This window comes from Ruditapes philippinarum, unplaced genomic scaffold (assembly GCF_026571515.1).
Source record: "Ruditapes philippinarum isolate M1 unplaced genomic scaffold, ASM2657151v2 ctg978_1_1_1_1, whole genome shotgun sequence".
Lineage (NCBI taxonomy): Eukaryota > Metazoa > Mollusca > Bivalvia > Venerida > Veneridae > Ruditapes > Ruditapes philippinarum.
The window spans coordinates 58397-81466 of record NW_026864178.1 but is presented as its reverse complement, the minus strand read 5'-3'; the positions used below and the strand labels follow the sequence as shown (position 1 = coordinate 81466).

Below are 23070 nucleotides of genomic sequence, written 5' to 3'. Positions count from 1 at the left end.
CTTATAATACTTATTTGTGAGAAAGAATTAGTCAAAAGAACAATATGATTTCCTTGATAACTCTTTTTAAAAATGTAATTAAGTACATGTATTATCTTGTATTTGTGCAGGTAAATTGTGAATGCTTGTTGACAAGTCTTGGACCTGACAAGTTGCTTAAAGTATTTTCTACTATACTGCTAGAGAGAAGTGTTCTTTTTTGTGCCAAACATCTAAGGTAAGTTCTGGATAATAAAGTTAAGTTTAAACAAGGGAAAACCTTTCCTGTAATTCATCACTGTATAAGAGGGGGTTCAGAATTTGTATATTATCAGGTAGGTCAGATAATAAATCTGTGGAAGGTAATGAATCAGTGGGGAAGTAATCTGTGGTCTCATGTTAAAGGCCTAGTCAGGTGTCTCATTTTTCTCACATTGTGATGCAGTATCCCGTTGTTTTACTTATTCATATTATGTTATACATGTTTTTCATTGTCTATAATAAGTTTGCCTTATTTTACTCTAATGTTTAATATAACAGCCAGAGCAACAAACTAGTATTTGAACTGAATCCAGGAATATTCATAACTTAATTTTTGGGTATATTAGTAAAATATTGTTTTACACTAGCCCAATACTCAACTAAACATACATGTCAGTTAATATAAAATCTCCCAGTGTATTTAATTTGTACTATCTAGCCGTTCAAATTTACCATATGACTTTTATATATATATTTTACAGTAAATTATCATCTACTATACATGCCTAATTTACCATACTACGCTTGTATATATTTTACAGTAAATTATCATCTACTATACATGCCTAATTTACCATACTACGCTTGTATATATTTTACAGTAAATTATCATCTACTATACATGCCTAATTTACCATACTACGCTTGTATATATTTTACAGTAAATTATCATCTACTATACATGCCTAATTTACCATACTACGCTTGTATATATTTTACAGTAAATTATCATCTACTATACATGCCTAATTTACCATACTACGCTTGTATATATTTTACAGTAAATTATCATCTACTATACATGCCTAATTTACCATACTACGCTTGTATATATTTTACAGTAAATTATCATCTACTATACATGCCATTGTGTCCCTGCTGTATCCATTCTCATGGCAACATACATTTATCCCGGTACTTCCCTCAGATATGATAGATGTCGTCTGCTCTCCTACTCCATATATAATTGGTATAACTGCCTCCCTGCTGCCAAAATTAACAGATCTTCCCATTGATGAGGTAACTTTTCAATTATTACATATTTATGTATCGTGATGTAAAATTTTTTAATACATAATGAATAATGGTGTTTCTTATGAAAACCGTCACTTTGACTCACTTTGGTCATTGAATTTATGTGCTCTCTAATGAGAGGCAATATTTTCATTTTACTCAGTATGGAAATAGATAATTAAATCTATTTTTCTGAAGAAAAAAAAAAGAAATACAAAAACATATAAATTGAAAATAAAATGAGGAGCTATCTTGGAGACAAATACATGTATAATATTTTGAATATTACCCTGGCTTGAGATTTGTCTTGTCATTACATGAAAGTTATAAAGTGAAGTGTTTGATAGTTTACCACTGTTTATCAACTTGGAATGTTTTCATATTTTCAGAATGTATTAATTGTTGACATTGACAAGAGATCATTTATCCGTTCCCAAGGTGATGAAGGAACTCTTCTACCCAAGAAGATAGAAAAAGCTCTTAAGACATCACTTAATATGTGCAGAATAGATTCTGGTAATGTTTACCTGTATATAATCAGTCATTTATATTGGGAAGATTCTGGTAATATAAATAAAGTTGTTACTTACTTACTCACTGTGTATATAATCAATCATTTATATAGGGAAGATATTAAGTCTTGTACATCTGTATTTATGTTTCAACTGGTGCTAGGGGCGTGAGTGGTAGATTACATTTACCACAACCGTCCATGAACAGGCTCAATTTACCACAGCCGTCCATGAACAGGCTCAATTTACCACAACCGTCCATGAACAGGCTCAATTTACCACAACCGTCCATGAACAGGCTCAATTTACCACAACCGTCCATGAACAGGCTCAATTTACCACAACCGTCCATGAACAGGCTCAATTTACCACAACCGTCCATGAACAGGCTCAATTTACCACAACCGTCCATGAACAGGCTCAATTTACCACAACCGTCCATGAACAGGCTCAATTTACCACAACCGTCCATGAACAGGCTCAATTTACCACAACCGTCCATGAACAGGCTCAATTTACCACAACCGTCCATGAACAGGCTCAATTTACCACAACCATCCATGAACAGGCTCAATTTACCACAACCGTCCATGAACAGGCTCAATTTACCACAACCATCCATGAACAGGCTCAATCAAATGCAGCTTGCAACATTTTCAATTTTGCTGTTTTCGACGTTCTTTAGAGATTCCTTTTTCTTCTTTTCTTACTGGAGGTGATTAACAGATGTACATGTATATTACTTAAACAGATATCAACTGTCTATTGTTTATTTATGAAAACTTAAAAAATTTGATGATATATTTATATCTAAAATAACAGTGAAGTTTTTATTTCTCATTGTGTTTTGAATTGGATGTAAAGTTTTCATACATTAATTTTTGAAATTTAAATGTATGAATTGGTACAAATTTATAATTTGTGCATGCAGGCTGTCTCACCATGTGGGATCTTTCAGACAAATTGACATTTTTATTAATTAATTAATTAATATGCGACTGTTTTAAACTGTATGTATATCATTTGATAGGCTAATTATTGATGACTGTGATAAATTAACATTCAGCCTGCTAGGGGCATTAATTAGATTTTACCCTGAAGATCAGTTTGCTGTTTGCTATTCAGTTGTAACATATTTTGAAATTCTCCCTGAAGATGATGAATATGTTTGTCCAGATGGATAGATAGACAGGTACATTTTAGATATTTAGCATGTTGAGGTTTAATGAATCTGCTGTCAATGTTAACTATATAACTGTTTGTGTTAACAGATGCCAAGAATTCTCCGGACCTGATGATCTCCGAGGCTTTTGTGAGATTTTTTGTGGAGGCCATCGGGCACTATGGACAGTTTATAATTACACAGCAGGATGGTAAAAGAATATTTCGGAAAGAAAGTTTTGTCAAAGGTATTGTATAAAAGTACTATGATCTGCTCATTAAATTAGGATTTTAAGGGTAACACAACTTTAATGGCATGTTAGAATGTCTTATAATATTAGAGGACATGAAACTGTAACTGGCAGTATATACTAATTCAGTGGCATGATAATTTCTCTTACCGTAAAAGGAGTGAAAGACTTCCGAGGAAGACCAATGCTAATAGATGGATTTATCTAGGTCATTGACATATGTGTGAAATTTTTACAATAAAATGCATTCACTTATTTCTTATCACTTTTTCATGTTCAATATTGTGTGACTAAACATTGCAGTTATCAGCTATTTCCTAATTACTAGTACAGGAAGTATACATGTATATTACTAACAACACACATTCTGCAAGAAACAAACAAATAATTCTCTAGTATATAACAACTTGATATTTACAGTGGATATGTATATATTACTAGGTACAAGTTCGTCCTCCCTTCAGCAGTTACTGGAATGGTTTGTTGAGACACAGATGTTTGAAGTGTTTATTACAAAACAAATTGAGAAAACAGATTGGGGTAACACTATAGGTATTATGATTTACCTTTACTTTAATATCAAAACTACTTTGTGAGCGTTTTCTTTTATTGTTTTAGAAAAATCTTCTGTCTTATTTTATGAAATTTGGGTTAAATTTCCTTATGAAAGTGCCAGTACTGTGAAAGGTAAGGACAATAATGATTGTTCAGTTTATATCAAGTTGACCGCATCAAAATAAGAAAGAAATAAAGAAATACAACATGTCAACATTTTGACATATAAGAAAAGGTATATTGTTACATGGCACAGATATTAACTATTAACCTACTGGGCCAGTAAAGGACAAATCTATAACACCAGTATATAGAGCCAGACAAACCTGCTCATCTGTGTAGTCTATAATGTTGCCTGATTAACTTTAACTCTGCATCATGTTAAACCCCAAAATTGATAATGGGCAGTTCCAATATAGAAGCTGGAGAAGTCCATTTAAGAAATTCAGCAGAATAGGGTTGTTAGGCAGTTACATTATTACTCTTGTTTACGACCTTAATGCCCTGATCATATGATTAGCTGTGATCACTTGAAATAAGAAAGTTGCTTTCAAGTGCCTATGACTTCTATATCAGTATATGATTTGGTAAACAAATAAGTATTGATTATTAAATATTCAAAACTTTTTTGTCTTTTAAACTATATTAGGTTCTATTTGTTATCTGTTTTTCTTTACAGAATTTTTCCAAAGTAGAGTCCAGGAAAACATGTTCGCAAAAGGCCACAAAAGACGCCTAGGAAAAACACCAGGTGCCCCACTTTTCTCTCCGGAAAAAGAATGAACAATTTATTTTTGAATATTTGAATAGATAATATATAATCTCTAGAATCTATCCAAAGGTAACTTGGATACATTTTGTGAAAGCTAATTCTTTGACACAAATTTTAGGACACAAACACACAGTAAGAATGTGATCATTATGTTTATCATGATGGTACATAATTTATGTAAACAAAACAGAACATGCATTTTATTTTAGACTTGTATGTGGTACATTGTCATGCAAATAGATAAACAAAACAATTATCATATTGTCACATGGTCATGAAAACACAAAATACAATATGATAATTAAGTAAGAGAAAATACATTTGTTTACAGAGGGAATTATATATAATATGTTATTATATAATGTATTATAAAACAGACAGTACTAGACATTCTACTGGCAATCAAGATGTTAAGTGATAATACTGATATTATAAAACATAAGTGTCACATCATACAGTTTGTCCTTATCCCTAAAATTGTGTTGTATGTCCTAAAATTAAAAGTGTGTTTAAATGTTAAGTAAGAATTATGAAACATTTGGTATTCCGTCGTACAATTTTGTCCTCATTGTATCCTCGTTTTTTTCCTCATGTATCAAAACATAGATTTTATCATTCTGAGCACTTTTTATTTGGCCTATATTCATTTATGTAATTAAGGCCATAAATTTATACATAATGTCCTAAAGTTAAAATTGTGTTTTATTCCCTAAAATTGTGTATTCTCCACTAACATTTTGAACATGTCCTAAAGTTGTTAGAAAAGACCTGAAATTTACTATTTTGACATAAGATAATAGATGTGTACATATATTGCATACTTTATGTGAAACGTTTTTGATTCATTTTGATCTGAAGTTAAAATTGACATGAAATAAAATGCATTGGTCTAAATATTTATGTATCAGGTTTACCATTTATTTTTTGTACAGAAAATGTTGTTGATATATTTAAAATTTACTTGATTTATATTTTTTATATTGCATATCCATTCACCTAGTGCAATAATCATATCAGAGGTATTTTATCATTCCTAGAAAAATATAATATATAGATGACACCTTTTATCATTATATGTTATAAATAGTTGAACATTCTAAAATAACTGACTTGTTTAAGCTTACCTTTTTTAATAGTTCATTTCTTTCATTCTTTATATATTTCATTGAATTTGTTTTTACTTTTTTTTAGTCTTTATTGAAATATAAATTATTTAGCTGTAGATTGTTTGCCTTTCATTACTGAAAATGATTTATTATACTGCTCATTTGTAACATCAATTTTGATTGGTCAATTCTGATGTTAATATTAACTATATACACAGAAGCGCTTGAAACTTTTGAATTGTTTTCTATTTAAATCAAGGAAAGTATTTTATTATTTAGCAGCATTATAGATTAATTAAGATTATTGACCCGGAATAGTCAGTAATTAGCTACATAAACAATTTAATATATATCTTTTTATAATACCGCATATTTGTAATGTCGCTTTTTATTGGATAATCGTGATGTTTATATAAACTATGTACATGGCTGTTGTCAATTTTTTAAGTAATTTTTTTTTTCTCTAGTGTAGGAAGTTTGGTGTAATTATAAATTTGTTATAAATATTTTTGACAGTTTGGTTGTTTGCAGTATAGCACTTGCCTAACTGCTCAGGTTATATATGCAAACAGTTGTTTATATAGGGGCATTTAACCTGTCAAATTTCTTTATAACTAATAATTAATATAACCATCATAATTAATATAAGGAAAAACAGACAGGGTAATGTGTATGACATAGAAATCCTTTATATATCAAATGATTCATCTTCATTTTATATAGAGTGCTAATAAATATTGCATGAACTCGAAAGTTATTGTAAAATGTAAATTTACGTAAATTCATGCAGTTAAAGGTATTTGTTTAAAAACCAAATTGTGTTTTCTGTGAAAACTTGAAATGGAATGTTGTCAAGTGTACAATATGAAATGATATAACCCAGCCTAAACACAGAATCTACCAATGACTTGTCAACATGATTATGAAGTTATATTCTCTTATTTCAATAATTACTGGATAGAATTTTGGTACATTTGTATTTATAAAACTATTATTCTGTTAATTTTCAGAAAACATTCAAAGCTTCAGCTGGATTGTAAATATTTACACAATTTGATAATTATAGATGTATATGCATTTTTTAAGCATGATTGTTTTGAAGATTTATTTTACACATCTGGAGACATAATGCTTTAAAGGAAGAATAAAAAACAGAAGATTTCTCACACCTAATTTATATACAGAATATCATCACAATGTTAACTGTATAATTATACATATTAGATGTATTGGCAGTATTTGAACCATGCCTAAGTTAACATCACCTAGTAATAATACAGTGAGATGCACTTGAAATACAATACTTACTATTTCCATGAAATTGTAAGAACGAAAGAGACTTATATTCACTATTACATATTTTTCTGGCACTGGCTGCTGCATCTTAAATTACAACAATATGTATTCATCAAAGTTTGGTCCAGTATCAAAGGCAAAAACATTAAAGTCAGTCTACCATGTTTATAGGTGGCGCTATGTAATGTACTGGCAGGGAATATTCGAGTACAGTAATTCCGAAATATTTGATAGATATAAATGCATAAACATGTAATAAATTTGCTTTTAATATAAAACTTTTGTATTTATTGTAGGATTCAGGCATGGAGGTGCTCAATTATTTCTAGCATTTTTATTTCATGACATTTTCCTGCCAAAGATTTCCAGCATAATGATTTATTTTATCATTGTTACCATAACTACACAGATTGTTTACATGTTTTAATTATGTCCCTTTTTTATACATTTTTTATTTTTAAAGCAGAATAGATTATTGCTGTATTGAATTGATGCACAACACACTGTTGCCATGACAACATGTTGCAGCACTTTCCATTTAAAAATCATCATAGACAATAAGTAAAAAATTACAGAAAATTTAATATTGCATTACATTTTTTTAGGTGTTATGTAAATAGATAAAGTATTTGCAGTGCTCTTTTAAATTTATTAGATTATACTTGATGCTAAGACGTAGTGCTCTTTCCAGTATCCTGTTTTTCTCTCCAGTATCCTGTTTTGTATATGTTATCCTGTTAATATCTTGTTGATATTGGTATAGACTTGTATCTTGTTATCAATTTACTAGATATTGTTATTGATGTAATGAAATCTCTGTTTTGAAGTAAAAAGATGTTGAAACATTATTAAAGTTTGTCATTCTATTTTTCCCCATCATAAACTTTCACTGGCCTTCCATGGCTGAGTGGTAAAGCTGGTTGACTTGTACTTACCTGCCTCTCATAGCTGTTAAGTTAGATTCATGTCATTTACTCATGTAAGGTAGCTAGCTATTCTACCAACTTATAAAGGGTCAGTTGTACAACTTGAGTGCCTCACATGCCAAAACAAAGCATGCTATTATCACCATAAATCTTCATCTCCCAGTAAAGCAAAATGTCATTTAAAACTCCCAAAATCTGTATGATTTAATTATAGACTTGTATTATTCTGTAATATTTCACAACCCTAACCCAATTAACCTCATTTCATTGCATTTCAACACACTTGCCTAATTGACCAATGAGAGATTGTGAAAGTGAATGATGATCAGGCATAAATGCCATAATGCATGTTGAATTTAATCTAGAGGAGCCATCCATCCTGTCGGGTTTTCAAGAAATAACAAACAATTTTTATATTTGATCCCCTATTTTTATTTATTTATCTAGATATATGAAAATGGCCTAAGAGATTTTCCAACAATATTAAAATTTAAATGTATAACAAAAATAGGAATACAAAACATACAAAAAATGTGTTTGTATGAAAATAAATGTTAAAGTCCATTTAACAACTAAAAAGCTATACATTTAACTTATAATTCATCTATCTAATTTCCATTATTCTACAATTTTCTAAATCTACATAATATCAATGTTAATGCATAGTTAAAATAGTATCACAACTTGAATACCAGTCCATGGTTATTGTAATAAAATGGTTATCATATAATGTAGTAATGAGAAAACAATGATATCGTTTAAAAATTATCAGATATTATGGTTATCAGTTATCAAGGTTATGTTAAACAAGGTCATTCAATATCAAGGTTATCAATTATCCAGATTTATGTTTAAAACATATCATGATTATCAGTTATCAAGGTTAATTAATGTTAAATAAGGTCATTGTATATCATGGTTATCATTTAAAGGTCATCAGATAACAAGGTTATCATTTTACAGGGTCACTTAATAACAATGTCATCATATATTTAGTAAGTTCACTTAATAACACTTATGTTATCATTTAGTGTTGTCACTAATAACAATGTCATTTAATAACAATGTTATCATTTAACATTGTCTCTTCATAACAATGTCATAATTATAATAACAATGTCATTTTTTAACGTTTCTAATAACAATGTTATAGACAAGTAATGTCAACTGATATTGTTATTGTATAATAAGGTAATCTAAAAACAATGTTTTCTATTAATAATTCTATTGTATTTCAAGGCCATATGTGAACGATGTTATAGAGTAGCATATTGTCTATATAAGTTCACATTATTACATTAATGTAGTTCGAATAACCCACAACAGTGTCAGTCATATGTTTCCATGTCATAGAGCTTGATAGTCAACTGATCTGATACTTCTATCACAGTCTACTTTCTGTCCATTATACTAATATGCCTTTTATTTAATACTCATCATTTAAAACTGAAAACAACAACAAAATATTTCAGCAGTGATAATTATAATACATGTACATTGTTCACATTTTGGTATAAGAGTATGTTGTTTCTACAATTATCTTAAATGCAAAAGTTAATACAGTGAGGTAATTAAGCCTTATTATGGCATTTCTCATTATCATATATCGATAAGACCAAAAATCATTGAAGACATAGCCATGATGATGATATTTTTGTTGCTGTTACTGAATACATCCCGGAAAATTATGTAAGGGGCAATTATCATCATCATATTATTATTATGACTATTTCTGATGGTTATAGCAGTTGTGATGATGATGATGAGATGATGGTGGTGATGATGATGATGATATTCATTGATGACAATGAAGATTTCAAAATTCAATTAGCATTCAAATATAAAGTATATTGGAATATTTTAAGCATTTCAGACAAAAAAACAAGCAATAAGATGAATGTCTTCTTAAAGTCACTCAAGCATAAAATGTGCATTCAATATAATTTAAAATCAATATAATAGTATTTCATTCCTTCTATAACATCACAAACTTCATTCTTTTTTAATTTTTAAAGTAGCAAATACAAAAATAAAATTGATAAAACAGAATAATGTAAACATGTAAAAATATGATACAATTAAAATGGAATTATAGAAACTGACCAAAAAATATTTCATAAGGCCAAAAAATGCAAGCATTTTCGTGGATATATAAGGTAAAATAGTTTCCTTTAATGAGGGCTATAATATAGTGTCTATATACATAGGAAAGCAACATTTAACATTCATTGATTCATTCTATCATAGCTTAATAAATCAAATAATTGCACATAATCGTTACATGAAAAACAAATTGTTTTATACACAAAAGATTTATATTACTAGTAATACAGTTATCATATCAGAACAGAACAGAACAGAACAGAATTAGATTAATATTCATCTTCATTATAAAAACGAGATTGTTCGGGTGGAATATACATACCACCAACAATAAATTTTTTCTGGTTGTTGTCCTCAATTTGGAGCCAATATATATATTCACAATTAGATACAAGTGTTGTAGTTTTGTCAGTGAGCGAATTATGAACAAAGAAACCTATGCCACCCGATTTCCGCTTGCACTTTTCAGTCCTCGGTTTAGAAAAAAATGTGTAGTTTGGCACTTTTAAGATATCATCAAAGAAGTTATATGTAATCCATATACAACATTGTAATTTCTCTGGTGTACAAACAAGTCTAGAGTAAGTTTTTGTTCTTAGTTCAAGAATGAAACACAAATGAACATAAGCCAAATACATGTATAGACCCATACAATTTTAGTTATGTTAAACACTGCCTGCACATATTTTCATGTCACATTTGTATATAAACTTATTACTGATAAAAATATCTAATAAAATACAGCAGGAAAATTGTTCTATCATTAAGAATTTAACATGTATAATGAATAAATGAAGAATGCAAGGTTTAAAATGAAAAATGGTTTAAAAAATGTTTGTTAACTATGTGTTCCTCAGGTATTAAAATACTTAGTTCAACACATTATTAATTATTTAAAAGGGCATTAGCATTATTTGTGATTTCTTACGCAAGCGTTAGATAGGAAAAAGATATTTTAGTGAGGGCATAACAGTTTAACTTCTTAGATTAAAAATGACTTTGAAGGATGAGTAAATAAACAGTTCTTTATACAAATGTTCAAACATAATAGAAGGAAATTTGCTGCTTTATAAGTATTCTAAACTACAGTGAATCAGCACTTGATTATTCAAAAATTTGTTCAGTGTTAAATTTTAAAATTTGGCCGATTATCATATGAGGTAGTATTATAATTAGCATTGTAGTAATTCGGGGCGTCGTCGTACTGCCGCGGGCTCGTGTATAAGTCACTGTGATATAAGTCAGTGTCGTATGATGATTTCTCCGTATAATACACTTCTTTATCATCACGTGCCGTGTACGAATTATTGTTCGCGTCACCATGATGCTCGTCGTCTGTTTCCGCGTGATGGTCGGGCTCCACGTCAACTTTCTGAGTCGTCCCGGACCATGTTTTTCTTCTTTCAGCTAATAAACACAAACATTGACATAAACATCTTTATTCAATGTATAATTATATTTAGTGAAAATAAGTTTTGTCAAATCTACAGCACTTTTCAGAAATTCTTTCTTTACCAGAACAGAACAGAACAGATACTTAACTTTTGACTAGAACAATTATCCAAAACAAAATGTAATATTAATGTTTACATTAAGAATTAGTAAGTTCTCAAAAGAAAATAAGTTGAATTATATTGTATGTCAATTCTCAAAAGAAAACAACTGTTGCAATGTTATTAAAATCATTTATTCGAACTATGATATTTCATAATTTTATCATTATCAAGGAAAGTTATTTAAAAGATAATAAGTTTACCCAATTGATAATATGGTAGTTAACAATTCCTCATGCTTTTAATAGTAATACAATTAATCAAAGGTTAATTAAGTACTTAAATTAACTGAGCTGTATTAGGAGAAAAATGTTGGGAAATTGAAGGTTCTGTGTCAGTATTTACAACGTTTTTAATTTTCATTTCATTTAAATGCAAGGATTAAAGGAGAAAAATTGAAAAGGAAAAAAAGCAGATTTATTTGTTGTTGTTGTTGTGTTAATGTAAATGATATTATTGTGCATTAGGTTTGTTCACTATGTAAGTTTCATTTATTATGTAATACAGTATAATTGTTACATAATTATTATCTTATTTTAAAGCCTAAAGTCAATTCCTTCCATTCTAAAATATTCAGTCATATAAAATAGTTTATAATAGTTATGCTTTTGCCGGACATCTGTAAACCCCTATATCCGATTAATGGAATTGTCCAATTGTAAAACACAGCACACCAGTTTTGTCTAGCCATTTTTGTCTGTTTTGATTTATTTACCCTTGCCGCAGGAAAAATTGCCTTGTGCGGGGAAAAACAGATTTAGTTTTACCATGCTAAATATCTAAAATAGACTTGTCCATCTTTCCAACTGGGCAAAACCATTCATTATTTTTAAGGAAAATTTCACAGAAATATACTTAAGTTAGTTTAACTGAACAAAGTAGACCATGATCAAACCACACAAACATGCCTGTTGATCAAAATCCTTGTTATACTGATATTGATGCAATAAATTTGAGCAGCTTCCATTATAGAACCTATAGGTCTATAGTTATTCTTTAATCTGCAGGAAGCAAAGTTGATTACAGCCTTTGCCACCAGGACAGATCAAGGCCAGCATGCAATCTCTGCTGTCAAACCAGGCTCTATACTATTGGCTGACTTACATTCATTTATCATCTTGATATCCCCTAACTTGATAATGGACAGTTCCAAAGATGGAAGGTGGACAAGTCCATCTTAGAAACTCGGCAGGTTATTTGTCACTACCACTGCGAGCATTTAAAGGGATTAGAACCTTCACCTGATCAGTAATGAACCTTAATGGAAATAATCCCCTGATGCCCATTCCTATCTATTTATAGAATTGACTAAGAGCTAAAAATTCAAATTGCTAATTGGCAACACATTTTACCTGTTAGTACCTGTACAAGGTAAGAATTGTATTGAAAATAATTTATATCATCTTCCATAATGACTCATTTAATGTAATGATATTATAATGATTTAACAATATACTACAAAGCAAAACCATTCTAAATATGACACCATAAACATGGTTGATAAATTAAAAAAAAAAGTTACTATAATTAATCAAAAAGGCTTAACTTTTTTATCAGACCTCTAATTCCAACAACATAAGGAATGAAACACTTTTAACCTTTTGCCTGGAGGAATTGCTGAAAATCAGTTTCCATAACTTTCAAATCTTTTAATAATATAAAGATTTCTTTATGGCTACTAATACTGCCTTGTTTTCTAATTTAAAAACATTTGTGTTTTGTTTGGTAATTTGTCACAGTTATGTAGTTCAAAACATCTAAAAATAGGGGACAAATGGCCATAAACTCCATTGCTGGCATTTAAATATTTCAATTTAGTATTAAACTCTTAAAGCATTTCATAACACAAAAAAAAGTTTAACTTTATATATCTGTTTAAAAAAGAAATATTTAATGAATTGTTTAAAGAAATCTGTGATGATTTCAAAACATACCAGCATATTGTCTTGATTTTTTCTTGACTTGTTCAGCGAGCTCTTGATTGATACCTAGCAGGAGGGCGCGTTGTTGCTTCTCGTGTTGTACGCGCTCGTGGACCTCGCCCGCTACCTTGCTCACGTCGGGTTGGGACAGGGAGTGCACACTGAAATTTTTTTAAAAATATAATTTTAAAGACTATATTTTCTTAAACAAATACGATACTTAAAACTCTGGTGACAACATCTCTCCAGAAAGCATGTCCTGAAATGTTTACATCTGATATATACTGTCAAACCTATTCAAAAAGGCCAGTCTTCCATATTTTTAAGAAAAATATTTTTTGACACCAAATCTCTCTAAAAAGTAATTTTTTATCAGCATAATTCATCAAAACAGATAAGAAACTACTGGTCATTAATGAAACACTTTTATTACATTGTCTTAATTAGGAGGTGGTCTTTAAAACAAGTTTGACTGTATTTAACAAAAAAAGGATCTTTTTCATTTCATAATGTAAGCTTCCTCAATGTCTTAATGATGGTTAATTGTAAAATAAAGCTCATAAATATTTAATGACTTGAAACATGCCAAACATTACTACCTGAAAACAAGAGATATACATTTCATAATTATACAACTGATGGAAATCTCACTTTTTTTAAAAAGAAGGGTTGGAAATCAATTGCCATTTCAAGCGTTCACACCATGACAAAACATACAGTTATAGCCTAAGATTTCAACAAATTTTACATGGTATGGACCCTGCTTCAGAAAAAATGTTACTAAACATCAGCAATTCTATTCAATGCTTAAATTCTGTACATATTACTAACAAAATATTATCTTTAAATCATGTATCAAAAACTACTCTAAATCTCAAAGACAAAAATTCAATTAACAATGTTTATTTAAATTCTAAATAAACACATAGTTAATATTGAAGATATCCATTAAGACTATGTTTTGTTAGTAACTCTCAAACCAACTTTCAGTTACATGCAGTTCAACATACTCTATTATCTGGCTTACATCTAGAATATCTAATTTACCTTATTTTATAATTAATGTACATAATATTGTAGATAGGTATAGACTTTTCATGCATTCTTTTCAGATTTTTTTTTTACCATGGCAACATGTTGAAATGTTTATAAAACATATGTCATCCCCATCATACATTACTTTTGGGGGAAGTTTGTTAAAATTTTATAGACAGTCTACTGTAGGTTAAATTCAAAGAAAATCATATCTTCTACTGAGCATGTCATTACAAATGTCAAGAATCACAGTGACCTTGACCTTTGACCCTAAAACCAATAGATATTCTGCTCCCAATACCTAACCATAATTTGAAGTTTAATAATCTTAAGTTTGACAAATGTTTGCACAATGAAATTTAATCTCCTTAGTTCTTGAATGGAAAGCATTTGCAGGTTGCTTTGACCTTGACCTTTGAGAAAACCAAAACAATTTATCAATTAAGTTTGATATCTAAAGGTCATTAAAGCCTTATAAAATATTAATAAAGAAAGCATTTTGGCATTTATAATGTTGTAGTGTCTATTGACAAAATATGCAAAGACCACCCACATACTAAAGAATTTTTTTAGAAACTAATAATTACTACACAAAAATAACTTTTTAACTTATTTTTCCTCATTTATCAAGTAGTGAAAAAATGGTCTACTGATTTTTTTTTCTCAAAAAAAAATAGGGGCAAAATAATGGAAAAATCTGAAAATAATGCAAAAATACAAATGTAGTGATAAACTGGTTTAAATATCAGACTGTATTATAATTTAATAACAATAAGCAAAGCTTACACATGTAAATATAGACAGACAGAGAACCAATGAAATATATTATTCCAATTTTATATCAAGAATGAATATAGAAGTTTTTTCTTTAACCATCTTGCAATACATTGTATCAATTTAAGTATTTAAAATATATTAACAGCAGAATATGTTCAAAATAAAATGGAAACTTTGCAATGAAATGGAAAAAAAATCATTCATTATATAGTTAATCATAAATACGAATCATGTGTTTATGTAAAATTATGTTATGTGAACATGTTGGAAAATGTAGGAATATTCCATGACTGTCCTGCTTTTATGCATGATTGCACTGCTTTTTCAACGAGCCAGCTGGACAACTGTGAATACATGTCACACTATTCTACCCGAATAACACACTGACATAATTTCCATTTTTTTATAATTAATATACTCCTGCAAAATACATAATTTAAAAGAAAATTTGGGAAAAAACAAAGCAATTACCTTCCTTTAAAATGTTAAAAATGTCAATCAATACACATTTGTGGTGTCACCACTTCGTCAAATATAGAAAATCATTCCCTGTGTGTATAATGTTTTTAGTTTAAAATGACTGTTATTTTTTTTTCATCAGAAAACTTATAGCTATATAATGTATCTAAATATCTTTTCCTCCGGCAGTGATGGGCAATTAAGTATTCAGCAATCTTTACTACGCAGTAATGGTAACTTATACCCCTAGCCAAACATATGAAACAATGTCTGAAAAAAAAACAACCAAACAGCAACAACAACAAAACTGCTGCAAAACTACATAACTACTGTATTAGGTAACACTGCCAAAATCAAAATGCATGAACTGTGTGTAGAAACAACAACAGTTGTCCCTTAAAACAAGTGATTGCAAAACAACAACAACAACTGTGATGACCCTTGACCTCTATAACCATAGCAACCAAACAGGACACTTACCAATTGCTGGAGAGAAAATACATAAATTATACTGTATTATTTTGATAGTTTTAACTAAAATTTTCGTTTCAAAGCAAGCGCATGTAGCAGTGAGGTATCTCCAGTTTGTACATGCATGCATTATCTACCACTAAAATATGACATTGTACCAAAACCATCTTTTCCTTACTACTATAATTATAGTTTAATATAATTAAATGATAGAGGGTAAGGGGAAAAATGTCATGTTTAATGTTCCCAAATAAATCCACTAAGGTGGCTGATTTACACCATGTGGTATTTTTGTTTTTTCACTTACAAAAAAGCCCAACTTTAAGTATGTTAATGTTTTCACAATTTGGTGAAAACAGTAAAAGGAAGACAAAATTAGGCAAAAAGTGACACATAATATCATGGCATTTTTGCATATTCAAGTTTTTGCATTTTCGCTTTTTTCACATTGTTACAATTTCCCTTTTCCCTATTATAACAATGCACTTTGTTGGACTTTGTCTTTGTATCTTTGCATTTTCATGGTGAAAAAAAAAAAAAAAAATAGCATGGTGTAAATCAGCCGCCATAATCAACTGATATTTTATTTCTGCATCAACCACTGAGCTCATTGACTCCACAGTACAAAGGCTGGTTTGAGGCATTGGTTTGCAAAAATAAAAAAGATATTCAAAACCACAAAAAAGTGATCTCTTGGATCAAATTAAAAGCAAAAACACAATGACAAATAATGTATTTAACAACTTAACAAATTATAAACATATAAATATACCCAACATAAGGTACCTAGTACAAAACAAAACACAATAGAATTCAAAAATAAAAATAATGTATTCTGTGTTTTTCATAAAAATTAAATGCTGGCAAAATATATGTACCTTTGAATCCATGAATTCTTTTAAATAAACACATATATTAGAAATACAGAACATTTGAAAAGTGATCAGAAATATCAATGCAAAACTGTTCTGCTGAAGTTTTTTGGTTGTTTTTTTTTTTTTAGTAAAACTGAGACAAAAGACGAGAAAGTAGTTTTCAGAAAAAAGTTACATCAAATATGATGACAATGATTAAATATGATTTACAAAACTTTCATTATAACTGAAGTGCCCGGAAATAGTCTACAATATTTATATATATATATTTTACAGAAGACAAGATTCTGACAGCACTATAAACAATGCCAGTAAAACAATAGAGTAAAGGTGTTTTAGTGGCATACAGTCAACAGTACACAGTTACGTAAATTACGCAGATCAAGATGCAAAACTAGGCTTGTATTTCATCAACATTCAAACTATTGGTAATGGGTGTTAATAAATGCATTAACAGTGTGACGTCAATCAGAGCAGCCTTTACATTTTTTGTCAAAGTATTAAAGTTATGACAGACATTGTCATGTTTTATTCTCAAGATATTAACGCCTTTTGTCATATTTCAAGATAATAACAACTTTTGTCATATCTCAAGATAATAACAACTTTTGTCATATCTCAAGATAATAACAACTTTGTTATATCTCAAGATAATAACGCCTTTTGTCATATCTCAAGATAATAACGCCTTTTGTCATATTTCGAGATAATAACGCCTTTTGTCATATCTCAAGATAATAACGACTTTTGTCATATCTTGAGACAATAGAGTAAGAATTTTTATCATAATAACAAAATTTGCTTTCATTTAAATGTCATTTAAATCATGCTTCCGATACACTATGACTTTAAAAGTGAATCTCACAAAAGTGAAATATTATGCTTGACACCATCTTGAAAAATTAAATTATCATCGATTGATCACACTTTAATATAAGTGAAAGAAACTCACTAGAACAGCTCACATAAATTTCTCTTGAATCAATTAACCCTAACACAACAAATCGTTTTTTTGAATTAGGCAGTTAGTTTATTTATAGATTTTGAATGTTGATGAAAACACACCATAATGTTACGTTATTTGATACTCGGCATGCCACTTACCTCTAAAGGTGGGTAATGGTAACGACTAGCAGAAAGAGAGATATAGTTCTAGATAATGATTTATAGAAAATAACAAGACATCAGATCTAGATAAATGATTCATTATATTGAGGTGATGTGCTAACAAAGTTCAAAACAGATCTTTTCCATGATGCTATCTAACAAACCTTCTGACACTAGTGAGAGTATTGAAGAGAAGTTTGTAAACTTGGTCAACTACGGATATGGAATGGCCATACTTCTATCTAAATCCTACTCACAAATATGACACAAAGGTTCTAGGTGACAAATTATAGAATTTTATTTCTCCATCTTTATATCTGTTGGAACTTTGACTGTGTAAAATTTGGACACAGATATTTCAAGGATGCCACATACAAAGTTTGGTGGTGATCTGTCCATTGAGTCATGAAAGGAAAATGTTCAACCAAATTTCTTTAGATTCTTACTTGTTTTAACAGTCATTTTCTTACAACTTACATGTAACCAACAGCATTCATGTTGGTTTATACCCAATAAATTTAACTATATAGACGACTGTAAACAGCAGTCACTTGTTGACCAGCGGCCATTAGAATAGGCCGTTTTGAACGTACAACAAACACAGTCAGTGTCATTTTATTCTCACCATACAAAAGGTGTGAAAAATGTGAATATTTCTATGTTGCACATCATTTAGGACCAGAATTATTTCTGTGGAGCTTATAGATGCAAGTAGTGAAATGGTAAAACTTGCTGTAAATGTCTTGATAATATTTCCGGTTAGTCTAGCAGTCAGTGACCTACTTCTAGCAGAAAAGGCTGGTGAAGGGTATGCTAAGCATAGCTTTTTAGATTTTTTATCAAAATGCAAAACAATGTGTGTCCATGCAATGAGGTAACCTAATTTCTTTGTATGATAATTATACATGTAAGTTCAAAGAATATTAATGCCCCCTCTTTGTTATTTCAACCTGATCTTTCTGTTTCTTAAAATAATGAATAAATATGAATAAATAACAATATGACTAACAAAAACCCTAAAATGATAACCCCAAAAACATTTTGTGAAATGTAATTCATTATTTCTTTCAAGAAAAAAAAAGTAAGAAAAAGAAAGAATGAAAACACACACCATTTTCTAATCTGTCTCCAAATGTCTATACAATGTAAAATAAAATTGAAATCATAATATGTGAAATTACCTTTGTTGTGTAAGAATCTTCTTAATTTTGTTCGCTTTTTCTCGCCGCGATGCCTTTTCTTCCTCTGTAACACTTTCATCATCTGAATCAGGAATGTAACGTTCCGGGATTTCTACCTTCTCCGGGAAATACAACTGAAAATAATTACATATACCATTATTATATACAGTTACCTCAAAGCTTCTATTGAACATCGAGGAAAGAGACTTATGGAATGAGGAGGGTCAAAAGGTTATGGTGTGCCTCCAAGCCAAGGAGTCATGGGTTCAAGGTCAATGAGGGTGATGACCAAGTTTGCTCATAGGACACAACCAACTAGTCCAGGCAGCAAAATGGAGAAACGATTTTAATACTTCTTAAACTTTCAAACCTTCATAATTAATTGAAATAATCATGTTGAAACTAAGAGATAATGATAATGTTTATAAGTTTATCTCATTAAAATTATTTTACAGATGTTTGTGTGGTAAATAAAACTACCAAACATGTAATTCTACTATTCTGATAATTATGAAGTCAGCAAACAACCACTTTACCACACATAGAACCAACACAACTAGCTTCTACAACTAACTGAATCAGCATTTTGAAGACAGCATATCATTATAACATTGTGAAGTAAGACATGATATTAAAATTCAACTCACTATTTCCCTCTCTATAGTTCTTTCATCATACAAGTCAGATTTTGTTGTTGAACTTTTAACAATATCTGGTATATCCATCTAAAGAAAACAAAATAAACACAGACATATCATTTCTATCATATTGAGACAGTAGCCACATAATTTATTAAACCTTTATTCAACTTAAGTTGCTGACCTACATAACTGGACTTGCCCAGGTTCAATTATTGGAACTGTCCATTATCAGTTTGGGAGATCTTTAAAGTCTGCCAAGAATAAAGGAGTGAGGATATGTGCAGGGTGGCCTGGCTTTATACTGATCAAATGATGGCTAAATAAATCTCCAGCATTCTATAAACTATAATATAATAAATAAAATTTATGTGCAAGAATCACAGAAACATTTTAAATTTCATAAATCTGATTGGGTTTAATTTTTTTTCCCCAAACTTTTCCAAGAAATTTGTGAAGTGACATGTAATTTACTTTTAACTATGCCAGATAAATGTGAGGTCATATAAATGATAACTGAGTGTGAGGCAGGGTAGTGAAAACTTGAATCTACATTTTATGCTAAATGATTCATTTTAAATAATTCTCAAATATGTTTTCCCAATAACTTACAGAGGTAATAAGATCTCCTGCTTGTGAGTGAAGTTTAGGTGACTGTGAAATGTTCTGCTCTAATTTGATTGGTTCAGAGCTTGATATTGTCAAATATCGTCCTTTCTGAGAATTTCTTGCATTACGACCTTTCTTCAATATTGCAGGCACAGGTATCTCATAGTTCCGATTACTTGATGACTTCTTTAACATTTCTTGAAACCTTTCCAAGTTGGGGACATCTGCTATATACTTGCTGGTTCCTCTCACAGGAGGTGGGGGTGGAGTCTTGTTTGAAAGCTGTGTTGCCATTGGCTCTGTGGGTTTATAGCTATCATTTGATTGGTTGTTTTCAAAAGTGTTCAAATTATCACTTATAGAATGTGATTGGCTATCTTGAGTATTATGATTATTATGTAAGGGTGCGTCTGATTGGTCAAGATTCTGGCTATTATACATGGATATATTGTTTACACTGCTATAAGGTGTGGGTTTACTATTTAGAGAGAAAGGTTTCGGAGCCATGAGGTGTAAATTTGAGCGCCGTCTTGGCGTGCCCGAAGCTGCTCCATCGTCCTTCACTAACGCTGCCCATGGCAACTTCTCCTCCGTGGAAGACGAAGATTTCTGCTGAGGAAGGTTTTCATATACATGGGTGTTGTCATTATAATCTGAAGGAATGACCCCCACACGTAATGGAGGTGAGTCTAGAAAAATGGAAGAAATTATACAAAGGGTAAAAAGACATACACAAAAAGCATGCTTTGTTATAAATTAGCGTACAATAATACTGTGAAATCAGAAATTTTACCTTTCAAACTACCTCTACTTCCTTAATAATTCTTTAAAATTTAATTTCAAATTTAGACCCATCAAATTTTAGATTTTAAACAATTCTTGACCAAAATACAAAAAAGCAAGCTATAATACTTTAACCAAAGAAAAAGTAAATTGCTAAACAGCAAAATACTCTAGGTTACTTCATAGAAGGCTGTCTTTTATAATTAACTAATACCAACAGAAAATGAACAAACTGGCCTGAATTTTATAGAATTATTTAGATCTTCAAATTTCAACGAATTTTATGGATTTCTGCAGAGGGAATATTATCTGATTCCACATTAGGAAAAACAAATAGGGCATGCAAAAAGATGATTTTAATTAAAACACAAGATTGACAAATATAACTCAAATCTGGATCAGGTTATTTATAGATAAGTTCTTGAATACATGCAAATAATTCAATGAATAAAGAGTGCAGAAGTTAAAAAATCATTGTTCAAAAGCATTATCTATTTAAATAAAAGCATAATACATAAATCAGGCAAAATATACATTAAAATTAATTCATGTATAACATACTTTAAATTAGTATAGAAATATAATAGTGAAGCTCTTCAATCTTAAATGCAACAAACATTGTATTTAAATTATTAAATCATAAGAGTGGAAAAAAGGTTTAACTATAATTAAATGCCATGACATGAAAGTCTGCCAAATATAATCTTTTTCATATGATATTACCATGCCTTTTTTTGTATATAAACACATACATTTTTACAATATTCTTATTTTCAGTATATTTTCAAGTACCTGAAATTGCATTTTTTTTATCTCTATTCTAAATATTCTTCTTAAACAAGATAAATTCATTGATGAGTACTATCCTTCCAATTACAACTTAAGGATCAAGATTACTGTATTTATCAAAATATAACATACAAATTGCAAGAAATCTATATAGTGCCAAATAATACAAGTTCTCAGACCTTCTATAAAACAATCACTGTAAAGTTTAAAAAAACAACAAATGAGGTAATAAGAACAGCATCATAACAAAAGTATTTAACATTAATCAATATGGTATACAACCTTCTCTTTTCTTTACTTCTTTTCGCGTCTCTGAGATTCTCTTCACATCACGTACCGTCTGCTGTTTTGGCATAGACTTTGGTATCAAACCTACACAAATATTCCCATATCAATTATTAATGTTTTCATATTATCGTTTTTTTATACATTGTATTCTTTACCTGTAGATAAGGACTGCAAAAATGGTCAAAAACGGAAACCTTAAAGAACGCCAATGTCCAAAGTTTCATTTCTTTATTTCTTAATTAGTAAGCTTCAAGGTCACACTGGCATTGTTAAGGTTACATGTTTTATTTCAGTTTTAAACTTGGTAAAACACTAGGTGCTTCTACATTCATTATGACTGGCATGAGAGAGAATCTGTATGATATCCCGGCTTTTACTATGATTGGTATTTAACTTTCCTTCCTCAAAGAGATCAACATTCTGGGTATGAACATGATTTAGGTGCAAGGACATGCAGTTTTGAATTCAGCAACAAAATATATTATGAAACATATCAACATATAAGCTGAATGGTAGAAATGATTCTTACCAAAAAATCTTTTAGTATTGTCGTCTGCTTCACCAATATCCCACTGATCTGGTGACCCATCTGTCTCCATTCCACTCTGAACAAATCAAAAATATTATCACTTTAATACTTTTTCTTA

The 23070-nt window shown here is 29.9% G+C and overlaps 2 protein-coding genes across 13 annotated transcripts in view; one reads left to right on the top strand and one right to left on the bottom strand.

The window, feature by feature from the left end:
- LOC132724716 (uncharacterized) overlaps positions 1-7752 on the top strand; it is a 40611-nt gene extending 32859 nt beyond the window's left edge. For all 7 annotated transcript variants that reach the window (XM_060709653.1, XM_060709652.1, XM_060709655.1 and 4 more), the window contains 6 exons: positions 111-217; positions 1083-1260; positions 1644-1770; positions 3038-3175; positions 3620-3730; positions 4413-7752. In XM_060709653.1, the coding sequence (XP_060565636.1) occupies positions 111-217; positions 1083-1260; positions 1644-1770; positions 3038-3175; positions 3620-3730; positions 4413-4516 (765 nt within the window). In that variant the 3' untranslated portion in view covers positions 4517-7752. The remainder of the gene's footprint in view (positions 1-110; positions 218-1082; positions 1261-1643; positions 1771-3037; positions 3176-3619; positions 3731-4412) is intronic.
- Positions 7753-10456: 2704 nt separating this feature from the next.
- LOC132724715 (uncharacterized) overlaps positions 10457-23070 on the bottom strand; it is a 56966-nt gene continuing 44352 nt past the window's right edge. For 4 of the 6 annotated variants that reach the window (XM_060709644.1, XM_060709650.1, XM_060709646.1 and 1 more), the window contains 7 exons: positions 22953-23028; positions 22418-22507; positions 20567-21252; positions 19964-20041; positions 19317-19450; positions 13424-13572; positions 10457-11343 (listed from right to left, as the gene is read on the bottom strand). In XM_060709644.1, the coding sequence (XP_060565627.1) occupies positions 11063-11343; positions 13424-13572; positions 19317-19450; positions 19964-20041; positions 20567-21252; positions 22418-22507; positions 22953-23028 (1494 nt within the window). In that variant the 3' untranslated portion in view covers positions 10457-11062. Of the gene's footprint in view, positions 11344-13423; positions 13573-18132; positions 18158-19316; positions 19451-19963; positions 20042-20566; positions 21253-22417; positions 22508-22952; positions 23029-23070 lie in introns of all 6 variants that reach the window. The other 2 variants (XM_060709648.1, XM_060709649.1) reach the window with 2 other exon arrangements.